Source organism: Protopterus annectens, chromosome 1.part0, assembly GCF_019279795.1.
Source record: "Protopterus annectens isolate FY-2018-M chromosome 1.part0, PAN1.0, whole genome shotgun sequence".
Classification (NCBI taxonomy): domain Eukaryota; kingdom Metazoa; phylum Chordata; order Ceratodontiformes; family Protopteridae; genus Protopterus; species Protopterus annectens.
Genome location: NC_056725.1, coordinates 844,175,654 through 844,197,839, shown reverse-complemented (window position 1 = coordinate 844,197,839; position 22,186 = coordinate 844,175,654). Strand labels below are relative to the sequence as shown.

At 39.0% G+C, this 22,186-nt stretch overlaps 1 protein-coding gene across 1 annotated transcript in view; it reads left to right on the top strand.

The window, feature by feature from the left end:
• SYNJ2 (synaptojanin 2) overlaps positions 1-22,186 on the top strand; it is a 1,514,156-nt gene that overhangs the window by 419,541 nt on the left and 1,072,429 nt on the right. Inside the window, exon 5 of the mRNA XM_044063657.1 lies at positions 4,315-4,540. Within this exon, the coding sequence (XP_043919592.1) occupies positions 4,315-4,540 (226 nt within the window). The remainder of the gene's footprint in view (positions 1-4,314; positions 4,541-22,186) is intronic.

Genomic DNA, 22,186 nt, shown 5'->3' with positions numbered 1-22,186 from the left:
ATGCAGAGGAGGATTAAAGGTACTTAAAATTCTACACTTTCCTTGTACATTAGTACCATTAAATAAAAGAGCCAAATTTAGTTTTCACGTAAACATTTTCAAATCTATTAATACATTCAGCAGATTGGCTCTACTACTACTAGGAACGAAAGTCATACCTTTTGACAATAATGTTGCCATATCAGTGTCCAACGTAGTATCAGAAAAGTTGTAGATTTTAAAATCACCCTCTGTATTATTTACTAAAAATAAATTAATGTCTTGTTCTAAATCCACTATTGAGTCTTTGACGTATGCATGTTACAATTATTTGGACATGAAGCTTAAGGTTTACAAAAAAGTAGGGTACCAGTGGGTTCCCCATGTGGAGCAGTTTTTGCCAACTTAGTTATGGACAACTATGAAGAGAATGAAGAAAGGTTGTTGGCCCAGATGACATACCAGTGGAAGCATGCAGGTGCTTAGGAGAAATGGCAGTGGAGTTTTTAGCCAGATTGCGTAATGAAATTTTGGAAAGTCAGAGGATGCCTGAGGAGTGGAGAAAAAGTGTTTTGGTACCTATCTTTAAGAATAAGGGTGATGTGCAGAGCTGTAGTAACTACAGAGGGATAAAACTGATCAGTCACAGCTTGAAGTTATGGGAAAGATTAGTGGAAGCTAGGTTAAGAAGGGAGGTAATGATTAGTGATCAGCAGTATGGTTTCATGCCAGGAAAGAGCACTACAGATGCAATGTTTGCTCTGAGAGTGTTGATGTAAATGAAATATAAAGAAGGTCAGAAGGAGTTGCATTGTGTCTTTGTGGACTTAGATAAAGCATATGACAGGGTGCCTAGAGAGGAGTTGTGGTATTGTAAGAGGAATTTGGGAGTGGCAGAGAAGTATGTAAGAGTGGCACAGGATATGTACAAGGGTAGTGTGACAGTGGTGAGGTCTGCGGTGGGAGTGATGGATGCGTTTAAGGTAGACGTGTGACTACCTCAAGGATCAGCTCTTGAGTGGCACAGGATATGTACAAGGATAGTGTGACAGTGGTGAGGTCTGCAGTGGGAGTGACGGATGCATTTAAGATAGACGTGTGACTACATCAAAGATCAACTCTGAGCCCTTTCTTATTTGCAGTGGTGATGGACAGGTTGACAAATGAGATCAGACAGGAGGCCCCGTGGACTGTGATGTTTGCAGATGGCATTGTGATCTGTAGTGAGAGTACTGACCAGGTTGAGGAGACCCTAGAGAGGTAGAAATTTTCTCTAGAGAGAAGAGGAATAAAGGTCAGCAGGTCTAAGACAGAATATATGTGTGTGAATGAGAGGGGAGGATAGAGGAATGGTGAGGATGCAGGGAGTAGAGTTGGTGAAGGTGGATGAGTTTAAGTACTTGGGATCAACACTTCAGAGTAATGGTGAGTGTGGAAGAGAGGTGAAGAAGAGAGTACAGGCAGGGTGAAATGGGTGGAGAAGAGTGTCAGGAGTGATTTGTGACAGACGGGTACCAGTAAGAGTGAAAGGGAAGGTCTACAAGAGGATAATGACACCAGCTATGTTATGTGGGTTGGAGATGGTGGCACTGACAAAAAGGCAGGTGTCAGAGCTGGACATGGCAGAGTTAAAGATGTTAAGATTTGCACTGGGTGTGACGAGGATGGTCAGGATTAGGACTCAGTATATTAGAGGGTCAGCTCAGGTTGGACGGTTTGGAGACAAAGCCAGAGAGGCGAGATTGCGTTGATTTGGACATGTGCTGAGGAGGGAAACTGGGTATATTTGGAAAAGGATGCTAAGGATGGAGCTGCCAGGTAAGAGGAAAAGAGGAAGGCCTAAGATAAGGTTTATGGATGTGGTGAGTGAGGACATGCAGGTGGTTGGTGTGACAGAGGAAGATGCAGAGGACAGGAAGATATGGAAACAGATGATCCACTGTGGTGACCCCTAACGGGAACAGCCGAAAGAGAAGAGAGAGTTATGGCCTACTGGGAGCATGAATTTGTATTTAACAGTTTATTTTGGTGAAAATGAAGTTATACCAGCTTTATTTGCATGATTTATTTGTGTTATGGGAAGATAATGAGATTGAGTTTAATGAGTTTCTGGCATATATTAATACTACTACTACTAGTTTTTAAATTTCTCTCATGAATTTAATACAGATGAAATTTCTTACCTGGATGTTAAGATAATCAACAACAAGTCGAATAACAGGTATATTTCTAAGATTTTTAGGAAAAATACTTATTCCAATAGTTTGTTTTGCATTTTTCGAGTTCCTATCCCACCCACCAGAAGAGGTCAGTAGTGAAGGGCCAGTTAGTGAGAGATGTAAGAATGGTATCTCTGGATGACCATTTTCAACAAGAATGTGACCAGTTAATGCTCATGTTCGGAAGGAGAGGGTATCCCATTCAGTTATTGACTGAGTTGAGCAATGAAGTTTCCCAAAAGAGGTTATCAGGTTTTATTTTCCTATATTGTGTTCTTCGACTGTACCCCCCCCCCCAGTAAGTCAATAGTAGTTTCTTTGGCACTGAATAGTAACCAAATTAGTAAGGACATGACCTGTTTTATCCCTTAATTTAATGATGATCATAGGGATGTAACTAGAATTTTATATAAAAACTGGCCCATTCTGGCAGATGAAAACCAATTTAGGGATAAATTTGGGATAACCCCTAAGATAATTTTTAGAAGACGGTACAATTTAAAACCTTATTAGAAAATTTTAACAATTATGATAGCGAAATTAGACCAAGAATCAGTAGATGTGGCAGTTGTAATTGGTGCTCTAAAATTAACGTGGATGACAAGTTTCAGGTAACAAATGTAGAATATAAGATTTTTTATAAATTCGATTGTAATCCAAGGGGAGTGGTATATCTGGCTAAATGCCAGAAATGCTTAGGTTTCTACATAGGTAAGACCGACCGCAAAATAAGGAAGAGGATATATGAGCATGAATATGCAATTAGGAGAGAACAGGAAACCAATGCACTAGCAAGACATGTGAAAGAATACCCTGGCCATACTTTTAAATATATGACCATTGACACAGTAAGAATGGGTATGAGGGGAGAGTCTACTAATCTCTTATTGGAGAAAAAAGAGCTTATTTGGCAACTTAAGTTTAATGCTTATAGTTGGCCAGGTCTGAACGGCCATTGCTCGATTTCATGCTTGTTGAAACGTAGAACTTTGACCAGATAAATACTAATAATTTTTTATGTTTATAAGATTTGAAAATCAGTATTTATTTTTGTACTAATTGAAATAGGGTATGTTTGATGTTTAATTAGTAGGATAATTATTTATATATTTTTTATTTATGTTTTATATTTGTTGGTAGATTGACTGTTTAAGAAGATGTAAGTGGTATTGCAGATGTTCAGTGTGCTTTTTAACGTAGTTGGGGGTGGAGTATATATTCATGTCTTAAGTGGAAGTATTTGCTGATTGGTGACTTTTTTACATAAATTTTGACTCAAGAATTATGTAGATATCTGATGAAGTTCACCTGAGTATAGTGGACGAAAGCGCTAATAAACTTTCTTCTTTACTGGTTCCCAGTCCATGTTCTTTTGTTTTATTTTTTAACAGTTTGTCTTATTTTTGCTGGTTTTGTTTTTTTGATATCTGCACCTTAATACCGTGTTGAACATTCATTTTCCAGTAGGGTAACAATGTACATTTTATCCATTATCTAAACCTACCTTTCAGCTGACTTGGATGAAGACTGCACAGTGATTGACCACTCTTTTTCCTAAACAGGAAAGGTCCAAAGTCGCTGAAATCGGACAGATGTTTGGCAGTCACAGGGGGGCCAATAGAAAAATAAATTATTTCTGAATACCTAGTTTTTAAGGATTACATAAAAATATTAAAAAAAAACAAAGCTCAAGAAAGAAGTTTGATATCTTGCTGTGAAGTAGAAATGTGCCACTTTCCATCTAGTTCAGTAAAGCAGTAAGAATTTGGCATTATTAACTATAAATCATTTTATTTGTTGCTGTTTCACTTTTCTGAGCATCTCTGTACGTGTGCGTGTGTGTGTGTGTGTGTGTGTGTGTGTGTGTGTGTGTGTGTGTGTGTGTGTGTGTGTATATATATATATATATATATATATATATATATATATATATATATATATATATATATACATATACATATATGTGTGTGTGTGTGTGTGTGTAAATATTATGCCAGAATTCTGGAAGTTTGTGATTCAGCTACATGAAAAACATTTTTTAAGAAAGTTCTAAATTGTTGTAAATTTAAACAGTTCTGTCCTACCATACTAGCAGTTTTTTGTACTTGCATTACAGGAACAGAGCATTACATGTACCTTTGAAGCATTTCCAAGTAAACTGTTCTGACTGGCTGCTGAAGGTGATTTGTGGAGTAGTTGAGATCCGAACTGCATATGCGACACACCAGAAAGCAAAAGTCTGTCTCATTTCTCGAATTAGTTGTGAGCGAGCTGGGGCTAGGTTTCACATTCGAGGTATTGATGACGATGGGCATGTGTCCAATTTTGTTGAAACTGAACAGGTAAATCTGTAGATTTTAATATGCTCTGCTTTTTGGATGTGGTTTTAGTTTGCAGTTCATTTTCCCAGTATTGCATAGTTTGAAACAAAGGCTGTCGTTCCACTATAATCTTGTCTGTTCAGTTCTGTAACTGCTTGCATTAGAACCCACAAATGACTGAAAAACAACTCTCTAATGTCTAAATCACGCCATTTAGATCGATTCACTTTAGTTATATTATTTTGTTTGCATCGCTGCCCTTGTGATTACTATGTTAGCATACAGCAGAGTCAAATATAAATATATATATATATATATATATATATATATATATATATATATATGTGTGTGTGTGTGTAAGCTCTAACTTATAAGGCATCTGCCTTGTGCTCACATATGTGCAGCTGTTTTGCATAGCTAGACTGTAAGCAAAGCTGCACTGTGCAGTTCTTTCCTTGGTGGGGTTGTAGCCTCCAGTTTTTTTTTTTTTTTTCTTCTTAGTAGGATCCTTTCTTTCTACTGTCTTTGACAGTTTCACTCAGTATTATTTTTAAATGCTGAGCACTGTTCTGTACATATAATCCAGTTAAATATATTTTTGGATATTTGGAAAGGATTATGTTCATCTAAGAAAAGACTCCTCTTAGATGTCTGTATCAGTGGCTTTGTGGAAGAGATGAAGGGAAAGCGTGTGTCTGTGTGCAAATGGCACAAAGATCTGGAAATGGCACTATTACAAAACATGGGGATTATAGGATAAGGCGTTTAGAAGAATTAATGGAACAATCAGACATATGGCACATTGGTTTAAGTACAAAAAACTGCACGATAATGCATCTAGTTAATAAAAAAGAAAAAAATGAGACTACATAATGAGAGGAGAACTGCTTTACATTAATTAAATAGAAAGGGACGTGTTGATATAATTGTTTCATGGTCAAAAACTGAGCAGTTATTGTAAAGCTTAGCAGCAGGTCTTGGGATGTAGAGGGAAAAGTACCACTAAGAGAAAATGGAAAAGTCATTCTTCGTTTGTACAGTTGGCAAAGTCACATTTTAGGAAAGTGGAACTGGCGCTCTGCAGAGAAGTGCAGCAAACACAGAACAGGTTCTGCTCTAGAAGACTTATGGTGAGAGTGTAACTTAATATGTGCCGTCTGATAGAAAAAAGAGATGGGGTGAGTCAGAAATATTCATGCACCTTGGGAGAATCAACAAAGGCTAGGATAGGAGTATGTTTAAGAGAAGAATAAAAATAAGGGAGCGTGACTAGAGGGAAGATGTTTCAATGGCACTATTAGGAAATACTGTTATACAGACAAAGTTCTGGATGAGTGTAATAGTCTTTATAGAGATGCTGTGGAGTTAAACCATAAAAAAATCTGAGGTGGTATATGGGATTGACGTAATGTAGCTATAATAAGATGTGGGCAGTACTAAATACTTAGCTAACACGCAATGAGAGATTATGCACAAGCTGGTATATAATAACAGCACTTACACACTCCAAGAAGTTTCTAGATATTGACAGTTTCTTTTTATAGGTTCATAGGCTAGTACTAGGCTATCTGCCATTTTAAGCCTACCCATATTTCCCAACCCAAAGGTTAGAATCAAACCCTGTACCTTGTGTATGTGAGGTAAATACTTTAATCACTTTGCCAACCCCCAACCCACTAAACTGTACTCTGTCTTGCTGCAGAACTTTTACGTCATAGCTGTTCTTTGTAGCACTGAAGGGCCTGTTCACAAGCAAGCAGCTGAATGAACTGGGCAATGCAATGAATGGGTTTTAAAAATCAGACTGAAATGAATTTTTGTATTTTGATTTTCTTATATGTGATGACAGAGAATATCCTCATGGACAGTGCCCATTTTCAATGGAGTAAAGATGTCTTGGGAAAAAGCTTCAATAATATTTGTTACAGAAATCTAAATGCAATGCACATTAATCACAGTTAATCAGTCAGTGAATATACAGTGACTAACAAGAAGAAATGAAAAAGATTAATCAGAAACAGAATAAAGAGAAGTCAGATAAAAGTGAATCAAGTTAATTTTTGTCACACAAGATATAGTTAGACAGTATAGCTACATCAGTAGAGGAAAAACAGAATGCGCATGTAGAGCATCAGAAAGCATGAGTACATATAAGTAAATTAACATAATTTATTAGTGTCTGAATTATCATCCAATATCATAAGAGGATAAATATGAAAATGTAATTATTACTGTGGATTATATTACTGAACTGGTCAATTGCAGAGTCTTATAGTACTATTTTTTAAATAACCATTTGGAAGTGAGGAAGTGAGAGTCATTAGTAAACAAGCTAATGAAAAAGTGAACCACCGCGCTAGGGTAAGACCAGTTCTAAACATAATGTACCTTGCAGTCAGTCAACATTAATGCTACTTATTGACCCTGCAGTCAGCATTAATGCAACAAAATGCACCCTGCAGTCAGCATTAATGCAACAAAATGCACCCTGCATTCAGCATTAATGCAACATAATGCACTCTGAAGTCAGCATTAATGCAACATAATGTACTTTGCAGTCAGCATTAACACTACATAATGACCCTACAGTCAGCTAACAGTAATGTTGCTTAATGACCCTTCAGTCAGCAAAAGTGCTGTATAATGTACCCTGCAGTTAGCATTAGTACAACATAATGCACCCTGTAGTCAGTTAACACTAATGCTATGTAATATACCCTGTAGGTAGCACTGATGTTGTATAACTGCAGTCATTTAACATTAATGCTACGTAATACATCCTATAGGTTGCATTAATGCTATCACAGTGCACCCTGCAGTCATTTAACACTAATGCTATGTAATACACCATGTAGGATAGCACTGATGCTCTTGAGCCTTTCCTCTCTTCAATGACAATAAAAAATATCAAACTGAAATCAAACTTAAGGCAAATACTGCTGATATTTAGTAATGCATGCAACCTGGGATTCTCTTTTTGTTTTTCTTTTGGGTTTTCCTGGTTAGGGGTCGCCACAGCGGAACTCCAGTCTGCTAATGATTGGCAGTAGATTTTTACGGTGCCGAGGTGCCAGCCCGACTCCCACCCTTCAACGAAGGCACGCTCATTCACGCATGTCTTTCGAACGCCACTCGACCATGGGGAGGACATGCAGACTCCACACAGAAGGCGCAGAGAATCGGATGGGAGAACCTCTTGCTGTGAGGCGACAATGCTACCGCTGCACCACCTTGAGGTATAGAATATTGAAACACAACAGCTTTCTCCTGTTTTTTTACCTATGGAATAGACTTTGATCAGCTCCAAGTCCAAAAAAGCAAGGAAACCTTTCATTGTTTCATGCTGTTCATCTGGAGAGTATCTCATACTTACCTTAAATATAACAGAATATATATTTATTTATTTTATATGTATTAATGCCAGAGGCCCATTTTCAATGGAGACCTGAGAAGAAAAGCTCCAATCTATAGATGTAAATAAAAAATACAATAAATTATAGTAAAAATACAGTAAAGATAATAATGCAGAGTACACTACCCAGACCTGGGTATATAAACAAAAGTACAATACTCTAAATGGTAATAAGAGTTCCAATTAGAATAGTTACAATGTAATAAAAAGTTAATCCAAGATTTAAAGCAAGAGTATTAACAGGGAAAGACATACAAGAGGTTGAGTAATAATGAATGTTATGTTCACAGTTAAGATTCCATCAGTAAGATGCCACATATGAGGAATCTTTATGTTAGGTGTTGGAATGTATAGGAGAGAAATGAGGAATAAGTGTAAGTGAAATAGAAGGAAATATTTCTCATGGATTTGATGGGGAGTGGGAGAAATAGAGGGAAGATAGAGACTAAGAGGTGTCAAGTGGTAGCTTGGCATGGGCAAGACCAGGTATTTATTTATTTATTAATTTATTATTTATTTATTTAACATTTGTTAACCAGGAATTCCGACTTGGAACATAGACAATTTTCAGCGGAGGCCTGGGGAGAAACACTCCAGATGTATGTCTTTGTAACGTGGGAGGAAACCGGAGCACCCGGAGGAAACCCACACAAATGCAGGGAGGACATGCAGACTCTGCATAGAAGGCACTCCAGCCGAGAATCGAACCGGAGAACCTCTTGCTGTGAGGCAACAATACTACCGCTGCACCACTGCACCATCCGAATTTAGGAGGTAGTGTTTTAACTCTCTTTTAAACTGGTGATGTTGAGAGATATTTCTTATGTGAGGGGGAAGTGTGTTCAAAGGACATGCTACTGTGTATTTGTAAAGGGGCGTTCCAATTTTTTTTTGGGGGGGGGTTTATAGATGTCAAGAAGGTGTCTGTCAGATGAGTGGAGATGTCGGAGTGGATTGTAGTATGACAAGGTTGGAGACGGAAGGACAGGAAGAGGGATTGTAGAGAACAGTGTGTGTAATCTGTAGTTGGTGAAGTAGTAGCTGATGTGAGAATTCAGGTCATTGAAGCTTCTTAAGAGTGAGACAGTAGTGAGAGTTATAAGGAAGATTAGCAACAAATCTGGCTATTTTGTTGCAAGTTTGGTGTAGTTTGGACAAAGGAGTAGATTGAATGTTAGTAAGGATAGGGGCAGCATAGAGTAAGCAGGGTAACAGGAGTGACTGAGCTAGAGAAATTTTGGAGGTAGGAGTGAGGAATTTCCAATTCTATAAAGTAGGCCAAGTTTCTGGTGTTTTTTTTTTTTTTTTTTAATGCAATGTTGGATGTGTAGGCCAAATTTTAATTTATCATCAGTTATGGTACCAAGTAGTTTGTTTGGCGTGAGGTTCAGCTTTAATGATAGTGTTGCCAAGGGAGGTAATGACAAAGGAGGATTTCTGCTGAGCCAGTGTTTTGGGAAGGAAAAGGAGTTTTTGTTTTCCTAGGATTAAGTACTAGCTGATTATCACAGAGCCATGTTTCTACGGCTGAGAAAGAATCCTGAGCGAGTGTTAAAAAGTCTGGAATATTATAGGCTGTCAAAGGAAAAATATACTTTAAAAATGATCAAAACACGGTAGGTTCAGGTTAAGGCACTTTAATCTTGCAGCAAGGAGACAAAAACGTGCTGTTACAGAGTTTGTCTAACTAGAAACAGGAAGTACTTTCATTTTTATACACTTTTTAATAAGACATTGCCTACCAAGCTGATGTAGCAAATTACGAGTCTTTTCATCATCACTTATTAACAATTAGTCTCATGAATTTCTGCTGATTTATCAATTTTTGTGAGAAACTTCCAAAGGAAAACAACGTGGCCTTGGTTACCACCGGTTAGATACATGTAATGTTACCATTCAAGGTACTATGGCTAATTCAAGCACAAAGCTAGCAGTTCATTTCTCTAATAATCCTTTGTCTACATTATCTCTAAGCTTCTGCAGCTGTACATGTTCTCGTACTTCGAACAGAGCTGATTGTTTAGAATCATTACATTTACAGGATATAGCATTGTTCATTCATTCACTCCTGACCTAGCAGATAAGCACCTGCTTCTCAAGTACATTTCCAAAAGGCATAAACATGAATATTGCTGTGCTAGCAATTACTAGGTCAGAGGGCATCTTGCAAGTTTCAGAAAGCACACTGCAGTTTCAAAAAGCATCTTTTCAGTTTCATATGAAATTCATTTTATATAGAAAACAGTGCATATAAAATAGAATGAAAAGTGTGTTAACTCATTTAGCTTCTAATTAGCATTAAGCATACACACATTAATACATATTTTTTTGACATTTCCCCCTGTTAATACTTTTTAATTCTATTTTCAGAAAGAGTAAACAGTTTGCTTCTTTTCCTAACCTCTTCCAATCAGGATTTGCAGTTAAGAAAGTCATTCAGTTTAGACTTTATGAAAGTGTTTCACATTCTAGCAGCTCTTCAAATTCAGTACTCTGATACATAGTCTCAGAAACTGATATGTCTATAAATTCTTTGATTAATTTCTTCATGCAGGGGATTCCACAACAAACACAAACTCCTATCAGGAGTAATCCCACACCAATGGCAATCAAGATGTTCATTAGGATGGACCCCCACCCCTCGAACAAATTCTGGAAAAAATCCATCAGAGGGTTTGGGCCTGGTTTGGTCATGGCCGACACTTGCTGAATTACCTCAAGGTGGTCATTAATTTCGTGCTGATGATCTGGTATAAACGCACAGCATTCTTCTTTGATTAAAGCGCACGTCCCACCCCTCGCCACTAGGGTGAAGTCAAGAGCCATTCGGTTCTGGAGCACTACAGTTCTCATAGCATTCAGTTCATCAGTTATCAGTTCAAGAGCGGAGAAAGTTGCATTACTCATCACTTTGAGAAGTTTAGACAGTTTTCGCAGCTCCCAAATCGATTTAACTGTGCCATATGCAGGTAATATGCCTGCCCATGATATGACAGCGTCACTCAAGTCCATGTGCGTAAGTTTGGTACCCACAGTATGATGGTCTTTCCAGCCCACTTCGATCTGTCCCACTGGATTCTCAGGTTTTTTAACAGTCTTCTTGGTCACATCTCGGGTATTTCGAATATTTCCCTGAGGCAAGACTGCAGTGTGTCGTATGGCCGGGACCAGGTACCCCAAAAAACAACTGCCAGACCAATTCTCAGGTAACCATTTATATGCTTTTTTACCACACACAAAATAACAATCCTCTACTTTAGTAGTTACTTTGTTACGAAATGACTACCCTGCATGAAACATTTTCCTATCTATTACAGATAACTGTTTAAAAAGTTCAGGGTTACGTTGTACCTGATCAAGAGTCTTATGCATGGATTTAAGGAATGAGTTATAATCTGTACTACAAGATCCACCCAGATCGTTTGCTTTTGTATAACATTTATATTGTACTGTCACATTACACTTACTCCAACCCACTTGTATGGTATCATTTTTATAAAAACATACAATTCCCTTTTGTGTCACAGGCAAATACAGTGCTACCTTATCATATTCTTTAATAGATACTGTGTCAAAAAACAGATTTTCCCAGGTCTCATTGACCCCTAGGGGATAGCAGTCATTAATAACCCCCCCGTATGCTGTTGGTATGGCGGTGCAGATCCAGCAGTTCGAAACATTAAAAGTCTCAGCATACACACGTGTAATTGCCTGATAAGTGTTAAAGTTTGGGTGCCAGTCTATATTTGGTTCATCACATTTACTCAGTTCAACTCTTGTGGCAGGAAAAAGGAAAGGCCACAACAAAAAGAACAATGTTATTAGCATAACTATCAAAATAATCATGCAAGTTTTCTGAGGTTGTTCAATGTCTCTATTCACTCTATACCTGGCCATTTTGTTCTTGTTGTACAACAGTAACTAGGTTTTTGTCCAGTTCAAAGTTCTTAACCAGTTTACAGTGTGTCAGATGAATCCAGGATGCTCGCTCCGCGATCTTGACTGCAGTGGGTGTCGATAGTAGTACCTGGTACGGCCCTTCCCACTTTGGAGAACTCAATTTCTTTCTGTTCACTATTTTCACCCAGACCCAGGTGCCTGGGGCTACTGCTGCTTCCGATTTCGTTTGCTCTTTATCTGAAACAGAATTTAACTGCAAAAGTTTGTTATTCAAAAATCGCCTCATATACCCTGCAAGTGAACTGTCAGCCTTCTGCTCTGCAGACATGAGAGGTTCCACTGAGGTGTATAATATGCCCTCCCAAACAAAACTTCAAAAGGAGTTAATCCTTTTGCATTTGGAACATTTCTCATGCTCAACAGTGCCAGAGGCAAACAGTGCACCCAGTTCTTTTGTGTCTTACTAATCAATTTCCTAAGTTTATTCTTCAACACCCCATTATGCCTCTCCACTAATCCTGCAGATTGGGGGTGGTATGCACAGTGGTTTTTCAACGATATCCCAAAATAGCGACTAAGTTGTATTGTTTGGTTTACAAAATGTGTACCGTTGTCACTATAAATCTTTTCCGGTATGCCAAATCTAGGTATAATTTCTTTAACAAAGACCTTTGCAACAGTAGCTGCATCTTGATTTTTAGTTGGAAAAGCTTCCACCCATTTGGAAAACATATCTATAATGACAAGGCAGTACTTCTTATTTTCGCATTTGTTCAGTTCTATAAAATCCATACAAATAGTATGAAACAGATACGGTGGTGTAGGGAAACTCCCTTGCTTAGGTTTCACTGCCCCTTGTGCATGATGCTTGTTACAAAAATGGCATGCTGCACAAAAATTTTTTGTGCAATTAGTAAATCCATATGTCGTAAACACTCGATTCACTAACTGTACCATCCCCCTTGTTGAGACATGGCTCTGCCCATGGCTCAACAAAGCTGCATATCTAAACAAGTTAGATGGTAAGATTGGTTTCTTTTCTTTGGAGATGTACAGTCCCTTCTCAATGATTGCTCCTCGTTTTATCCACTTTTGCTTCTCTATATTCGTAGTAAGTGTCTGCATTATTTTTAACATTTCTAAATCTAAAATCTCAGAAGGTTGTAATTCCTCGCTCAAAAGAAAATCTTCTGAAGCTGAAGCTGCCTGTTTTGCAGCTGTATCAGCCCTCACATTACCTTTTGAAATTCTATCCTGTTGTTGGTATGAGCTACGCATTTGCAAATAGCTACTTTCTGAGGTAACTGAATAGAATCTAACAAATCTAAAATAAATTGCGCATGGTTAATTGGTTTACCAGTAGATGTTATCATTCCTCTATTTTTCCACTGCTGCGCAAAAACATGTACAGTAGAAAAAGCATACTGGCTGTCAGTAAAAATATTTACTTTCTTACCTTCTGCTAAGGTGCATGCCCTCGTCAAGGCAATCAACTCTGCTGCTTGTGCAGATAAGTTGTGTGGTAAAGACTTCTCTTCTAAAATCTCAGTATCAGAAACTACTGCATACCCCACTAGGTTCTGTCCTGTAGGACCCCTCCTGCACGAGCCGTCCACATAGTATGTCACCTCGGCATCATCCAAGGGAACATCTGTAAGGTCTTTCTTAGGTAGTGTCTTTTGCTCAATCTCCTGCAGGCAGCAGTGTGGTTTGCCATCTGCAGGGGTTGGGAGCAAGGTTGACGGATTCAAAGTTGTGCGTCATTCAATTGTCATATGAGGTTGGTTCAGCAGTATAGTCATACAGGAAAGATGCCTAGCAGGAGAAAGATATGCTACTTTTTCTTGCAGTAAAATAATCGCGACTGCATGAGGCACTCTCAATGTGAGAGGGTAAAACAATACTACTGAAGCTGAAGCCTGCACTGCCATCGCAGCTGCGACTACTGCTTGTACACAGTGGGGCAAGGATCGCGCCACTGGGTCTAACTGTGATGAATCGTAAGCTATGGGGCATTGTTTATCCCCATGCTGTTGTGTTAACACTGATGACATATAACCTTGCTTACAGTCTACAGTTTGGAAAAATCGCTTATGATAGTTTGGTAATCCTAAAACTAAGGAAGATGCTATCAATTGTTTCAGTTTGCAGAAAGCTGCTTCTGGTGTCCATTGTAATAAATCCTGTGCTGCCATCGGCTTTTTGAATATCAAATTAGTCAGCGGAGCAGATTCCAAAGCATAATTTGGTATCCAACTCTGACAAAAGTTGGTAGTTCCCAGGAAGGACATCATTTCCTTCTTGGTAGTTGGTCTAGGTGCTTGTAATATTGCTGTTTTTCTGTCCTCGTCTAATATTCTGCCCTCTTTGGATATTACATATCGCAGGTATTTAACCTGTTTTCTCCAAAGTTGCAGTTTGTTCTTGTTTACCTTGTGTCTCTGAGTAGCTAAAAATTGTAATAATGCTATGGTATCTTCCCTACATTCTTGCTAGGTGGGGGCTGCCAGCAGAATGTCGTCTACATAAAGTAAAATCTGACTACCTTTCGGTGGGATACATCCTGCCAGGTTACTTGCCATTTCTTGTGCAAATATTGTTGGTTTTTCACAATATCCCTGTGGTAATCTCATATATGTATACCGTTTCCCCTGAAATGTAAATGCAAACCAATATTGGCTGTCTGGGTGTATCGGTATCGAGAAAAATGCATTGCTAATATCTACCACAGAAAAATACTTCTGTTGAGGTTTCAAATCATTCAATAAGATGTGTGGATCTGGCACCGTTGGTGCCCTGGGTATAACTGCGTCATTTACAGCCTGTAGATCTTGGACCATACGCCACTCCCCATTTTCTTTCCTAACAAGAAATAAGGGTGTATTACATGGTGAATCGGGAGATTCTATTAAGACTCCTTCCTTGAGTAAGGCTGCTATTATAGGTTTGATCCATATTTCTGCATCCTTTCTCAAGGGGTACTGTCTTTTCTGAGGTCTAAATGCTGATTTTGGCGTAATAGTAACTGGTCCTGCTGTACGAATAAGTCCTACATCTGATTTCCCTGTTGACCAGAGAGTCTCTGGTATGTCTCGTAAGGCTTTTTCCTCTTCCTCCAGTAAGAGTAATACTCAGCTATCCTCACTTGCCTGTGAGTGCACAGCTGGGTGTGTCTATGTTATCGAATTCAATTTCTGCCTCTGTACTACTTGTTCAGAGAGTTCTAACTCTGTCTGTTTTTCCCACCTCGTGACTTTTTCTCCTAAGTCTGCCCACTTCAGATTTCTATTTTTAGTTAAGCTTACATGTGGCAATCAATTAGATTTGTAAAGTGCTAAAAACTCCTGGTGCAATGAACAGCTTATTACACTATTTCCTTCTGTGTCCCAGTACAAATTTCGTAATACTAGCCTATTAGCATGGTTTTTAAACAACTCTTGCTTATATTCTTTATCAGGTCCTGGTCTATTACAGTAATATAGAGTACAATGCAACAAATGCTGTTTGTCAGTGTCAAGGGAGGGGGATTTGCTGATGGCTATGTTCATCAGCTCTTCGGTTACTGCCCCTGGACCAGTCGTAACTAAGTCCTGGCTGCACCAATAATATGTTTCACCCTCCGGTCGCACTACAAAAGTATCCATTTGTCGCTGTGCTTCCATACCCTGCATGGTTGGAACTACAGCTATGCCAAATATCTGCATTAAGTCTCTACCCAAGAGATTTACTGGGCATTTTGCAGAAACAACAATTTTGCTTTTCTGGGTCATTCCTGATACGGGGTCAGTTATTGGTATGTCATGGGAGAGTGGCTCCCGATACAGCTGTCCATTAGCTGCTTTTACTAATATGTAATCTGGTGATTCTGAATCTTGTGGGAGTTGGGAAGGATGTATCAGGGTCCGTGAAGCCCCTGAGTCACACAGAAATTTTACTTCCTTCCCTTCTACCAGAAGCGTAACTTCCGGTTTTGTGTCTGATAAGTAGAGCTCTAGGCTCAATAATGCTAAGTCCAAAATTTAATTTTCTTCATCATCTATGAATTCATGTACATCCTCTATCCCTTCTGTCACATCCTCTACCCTTGCTACCACATTTGTCTTTCCCTGTCTGTTCTCATCCAATGATTCCTGACTATCATATAGTCATTCCTCACTCCCCTTATCTTCTGTAGTACCTTTTTATTTAGCCTGCAATCCCTTGCCAAATGTCCCTTTTTCCCGCATTTAAAACATTCACCCCTTTTCTTTCTTTCTTCAAAATCTTCTGATCGTTTATCAGATTGTTTGTTTCCCTGGGCATTTTTCTTACCCTTCTTCCCGGTTTGTACTACAAAGACTTCTGACCCATCTTCTACTGCAAATACTTGAGCTTTCTTTCTCTTTTTGCTATTAAAATGCCTTTCGGCATGTCTTGCGTATTCAAGTAATGACTGTAATCTACTTGTATGATGATCTACCATGTGCTTTGAAATAAAGCTGCTAATGGGAGTAATACTGCCTTTTAAGAACACATTCTTTAGCTGTTGCTCATATGGGGAATCATGTGTTTGATCTTCAGGTACTTGCATTCCACAATGGTTATTAAAACATTCTAATAGTCTAGCATAATATCTATCAACAGTTTCACCTTCTTGTTGTATGCACTGATTAATGCAAGTCCAATCAGCCCTAAGCTTCCATTTTTCAGAGATTCAGTCTGTCAGACCTTTTACTCTGTTGTCGAGTTCAGCATTACTATGTGGGAGTGGTCTGAGCTCTGCATCACAGGGATTCCAGTTGCCACTGATCATGTGCCAATCTGGACCTACAATTTGCCTAACTACTTTTTCTACTTCTTCTCCATTCAAATGGTAACTTAACCTCATACCCTGTAAGTCTTCTAAGAATTTTCTGAAATTAACTTTTGGATGGGGAATTCCCTCTGTGGCTTTCCGGATATATTCCGGTGTCCATGGTCTATAAACTAAGAGAGTTGGATCCTGTCCTGCCTGTGGATTTGGTACTTCTATGAGTGGACATATCTCTTCCTCACTCATAGCTTGTGAATTTCTGTTCATTTCATATAATTCAATCTCCCCTCTCAAGTTACGTGTTCGAGACCTAGTCTCGATAGGATCCCTGACAAACGGTTTTGATTTTGCAGGAACAGCTGGGTATAGCGGAGGTGGATCAGCTTGTCCACTCGCTTCATATTCTGATAAGGGAAGCGGAGGGGGCGGAGGAGGGGCCGTTGCTATTACCAAATTATTATCTTCTTTGTCTAAGAACATTGCTTTTGAATTTTTAATCTTTTGTTCTCTGCGATTTGCTTCCTCAAGCCACCTGTGTGCCTGAGGGACTCCTAATTGCCGTTGCTTTTTCAGCTGACCTTTCGCGTCTGTTTTAAGTTGTCTGATGAGTTTAATAAGTGAAGATTTAGCTAAATCACCATCAAATTTGTATTTATCAACCCATTTCGTATAGTACTTAACATTATCGGCACGCTGTAATTGCATATATTTCGCGTCTTCAGTTAGGGGTGGGTCTTGGGAACTTTTCGTGCACTGATTTCCCATGTTGCCTTAGCTAAGCTGTAAATTGTTACGTAACCCTTCTTATCACGTGGTACCACGATTTTACACCTTTTCACAGTTTATCTAGAATAACTGTCTACCTATTCTGTTTCCCTGATCTATGACAAGACAGTAACCTTTTTGTCCCTGATCTGTGCATGCAAATCTTCCTGACAAAAAACAGTTCTGCAACTAGTCCCTGATCTAAAACAGAAAAAAGGTAAATTCCTCCTTACCTGACCCTCCGTGAGTTGATCCACTGGATCGTTGACTCGTCCTCCAATCCCAGATCAGAAACAGTGGCTGGCCTCTTTCAAATGACAATTCAGTCGGAGGTCTTTCAAAACAGAAGAGCCGATTTGGCCGCTTCTCCGTACGGGTACATGCCACCGGGCCCAATTCTGACCTAGGCCTAGAGTGAGAGGTACTTTCCGGTCCGAAGGACCAAACTGTCAAAGGAAAAATATACTTTAAAAATGATCAAAACACGGTAGGTTCAGGTTAAGGCACTTTAATCTTGCAGCAAGGAGACAAAAATGTGCTGTTACAGAGTTTGTCTAACTAGAAACAGGAAGTGCTTTCATTTTTATACACTTTCTAATAAGACATTGCCTACCAAGCTGACGTAGCAAATTACAAGTCTTTTCATCATCACTTATTAACAATTAGTCTCATGAATTTCTGCTGATTTATCAATTTTTTTGAGAAACTTCCTAAGGAAAACAACGTGGCCTTGGTTACCACCGGTTAGATACATGTAATGTTACCATTCAAGGTACTATGGCTAATTCAAGCACAAAGCTAGCAGTTCATTTCTCTAATAATCCTTTGTCTACATTATCTCTAAGCTTCTGCAGCTGTACATGTTCTCATACTTCGAACAGAGCTGATTGTTTAGAATCATTACATTTACAGGATATAGCATTGTTCATTCATTCACTCCTGACCTAGCTGATAAGCACCTGCTTCTCAAGTACATTTCCAAAAGGCATAAACATGAATGTTGCTGTGCTAGCAATTACTAGGTCAGAGGGCATCTTGCAAGTTTCAGAAAGCACACTGCAGTTTCAAAAAGCATCTTTTCAGTCTCATATGAAATTCATTTTATATAGAAAACAGTGCATATAAAATAGAATGAAAAACGTGTTAACTCATTTAGCTTCTAATTAGCATTAAGCATACACACATTAATACATATTTTTCTGACATAGGCGGTGGAGATTAGTGTGGAATCGTTGGTGTAATGTAGCAGAGTAGAGAGTTTGGAAGCATAATGAAGTTTATTTGGGAAGATATTGAACAAGAGTGGGCCCAGGATGGATCCTTGAGGAACTCATGTGTTGACTAGACGAAAGGGAGAGGACAGTTTTTATTTATTTATTTATTTATTTTTATTTAACATTTGTTGACCGGGAATGTCCGACTAGATTCCACAGAGCCTGTTTTCAGTGGAGGCCCGGGGAGAAATGCTCCAGGACAGTTTGCCAGTAAACAGATCATTGCCTATTAGAGAGGGAGTTGGAGAACCAGCTAACCGAGGAGCTGGAGAGGTTGAAGTCTGAGAGTTTATTTAGAAGTTTAGAGTGAGAAAGTGTCAAAAGCCTTCTGAGAGATCAAGGAGTAGACAAGAAATAAGCAAGCTGTTATCACAGACCTAGGCTACGTTATGGGTGAAAGAGAGTAATGCAGTAGAAGTACTATGATGGGGCTTGAAGCTGTGTTGGGTAATGGTAAGCAGGCTGTTGTCTAGCAGATGTTTGAGTAACTGGGTGTGTATGCATTTCTCAAGAATTCTGGAGAGAGGAGACAGAATGGCAATGGGCCTGAAGTTAGAAGGGTCAGCAGAATTACCGCCTTTATGTAGTGGGATTGTATAAAAGGATTTCCATATATCAGGGACAAAGGCTTCGATGGTGGATTTATTTATAAGTATAGAGACAGGATAGACAATAGACTCAGCAGCCATTTTGAGAAAGTAAGAGGGTAGTCTGTCAGCAGAGGGGGAGCAAGGTTTGAGCATGAGCAAGAGAGATTTGATAACAAGTGGTGGAAACCTGTTTAAATGAGAAGATATTGGAAGATGTTTTGTTGGGAGATGGAGGAGAAGAGGTGTTGTTACTATGAGTTAGCATTTGGATCGTGTCTATAAAGTAGTTGTTTAGGAGTGTGGCAGTTTCAGTTGCTGTGTTATGGGGGAAGCGGTTGAGTGTGGTAGTGTTGCCAGGATAAAGAAGATAGATAGTGGTTGTCCAGAATTTTTTTGGATTATTCTGCAGTTTAGATTAGTGGGTGCAGAAAAAATTCTTTTTATCATTGTTGACTAGTTTTTTGAGAGGTTTCTGAGCTCTTTGTACTTTTGAAGCAGGGAAGGGGATTTGTTTTTGACCCAGGCTTTCCAGGCACTGTCTCTTTTGTGCATAATGGTACGAGTATATTTGGTGAGCCTTTATTCTAATTTTTGTGGTAGGTGCTAGTGTGAATTTATTTTATCTAGGAAGATCTGATTGAGTGAGTCAGCAGCTTCATTGAGAGAAAGTTTGTGGAAGAAGGACCAGTTTATGCCGGACAGTTTAGATTTAAAGGATTCTGAATTGAAGTTGGTAAGTTTACAACAGTCTCTGTAAAGGTGGTCTTTAGGTGGTTGCAGGGTGTATTTTTGGATATGGGTAGGAAAATTATCACTTAAGGAGTTTGGAAGTGTCCCGGGGTTATGATAAAGGTTGGGATCTTAGGTGAGTATCCAGTGTAGGATAGAGCCAGTAGCAGACTTTTTGTTGATGCGAGTAGGGGAGGTGATTGATGGAAGACATGAAAGTTCATACTAAGATTAGGAGCTATAGTGTAAGTTTATTCTAGTCAATGTTTACATCACCAAGGATGATAGTTTCATAGGTTATATTTTGAGAAATCCATGAGTGTATGTTCTCAAGGATGGGAATATTGTTCCCTGGGGGGATATAGATGGAAGCTATGGCCAATTATTTGTGTGAGTTTAGGTGACAGTTTAAAATGAGACGTTCAGCAGGGAATAGAAATGGAAAGTGGGGTGAGATAAAGTTGATTAGAGTCCACCTCCACCCCTTTTCTTAAGTCTGTCAGAGCGAAAGATGTTGTAACCAGGGGGTAAAATTTCATTGTTTGTGATGTGTGGTTTTAACCAGGTTTTGGACAAGGTTAGGATATGGGAGGAGGCGTTGGTGAATGTCTGTGATCTTACTTGCAAGGCTTTGAATATTCAAGAAGAGGATATTTAATGTTCTAGAGGAGGGAGAGGGTGTAGGGGATGAGTAGTAGGGGTGAGGAGTGGGGGAATTGGTTTTGTGGGGAAGTGACATGTGGGCCTGGGTTAGGATGGATGGCGCCGTCCTGGAGAAGTGTGTCTATGAAAGTAATACGCTGTGAGAAGAAGTCTGCAGCAGTCAATGGTTTTAGTTTCAGAGTAGAGGAGAGAGAGAGATTGGGAAAAGTGTAGGTAGAACATGAGCGGATTTGTGTGTAAACCAGAGCAGGTCATCATGTACATGTGTATATCTGCAAAATGTGCAAAAATCAACACAGAAAATACAGCAAAATAAGTTATTCAGTACTGTAACAGTAATAATTAAGGGTAGAGTTCTGGTTTATTGTCTGTATCAACCCATTTGTACTTTGGTTATAGACCACTCAATCTTCACCCTTATGGTCTAGCTGCAGCACCCTTGAATAAGTAATGTAAAACCCACAACTCCACCATTACTTAATGTGTAGCATAAGGTAGAGAATTTTCATACACTTCCAAAATTACAATGTCCAGTTAGAATGTAGATAATTAGTTTTTGAAGGCAAACTTGGAAAAAATGTAGTGCAGTACAAGTGGAAATCTGTTCCTGAGCATATCAACATGGAGATGAGCATGAATCATGGAATCTGTATTTAGATTTGGGGAGGAATATAAGAAGCTTGTGGGATAATGGCAAGTGTGGGACAGCTAGGCTAATTTGTTTGCTTATGGGGGAATTGTAGTTTGAGAGTTTTAAGTACTGCAAATAGACTGCAAAGCTAAGAACTGTAGTGGTGTCTAGGACTGTGATTTTCTGCATATCCAGCAATCCTATGCTTCTAGTACATGGAGAAGGGGAAACTGAAGGCTTGAATATATACGTAGGTTACAGCAGGAATAGAAAGAGTTTCAGGAATGCATCATAAGAGCCAAGAACTGTAGGTAGGAAGGGTCCTAGCCCTGTAAAGACATCAGAGATTCTAATCTGTCCAAGTTAATACAGTATTTGTATGTTTTTCAAACCTGAAGTGATTATCAGTGGTCATTTCAAATAGTTTGGTGGAATTAACTATTTTAACGATGGAACAATCAAAAGAGTACATGGACAGGTTCTGTGTTTTGGAGACAGCAATCACCATTTTCATTCATGGGACCCTTGCAGGTGAAAAGTATGGTTTGTTTTTGTTTTTGTTGACTTATATTTCAGAAGACTTTAGCTAGGACTTTATGAAGTTGAATTTGCTTTGCATTTTAAAAAAATGACTCAGGTAGCCTCGCCTGTGAGGAGGAAATTAGAGTCATCAGCATACTGAACCACTTTGTCATCACCACATTGCTCCATCATCTTAATAATTAATACAGTGAAGAGTATATGGCTAAGCTTTGCAGCCTTCTGGAATATTCAGGTCACAAGCTAAGTCAATGGGATAGATTGCATCATCAGGTCTTGCTGACTACATACCTGTAAGGTAGTTAGTGATCCATCTGCAGGTATTGAGGGAGAGCCCACAAGATGCAAAACATTTGAGAAGGTGCCAATGG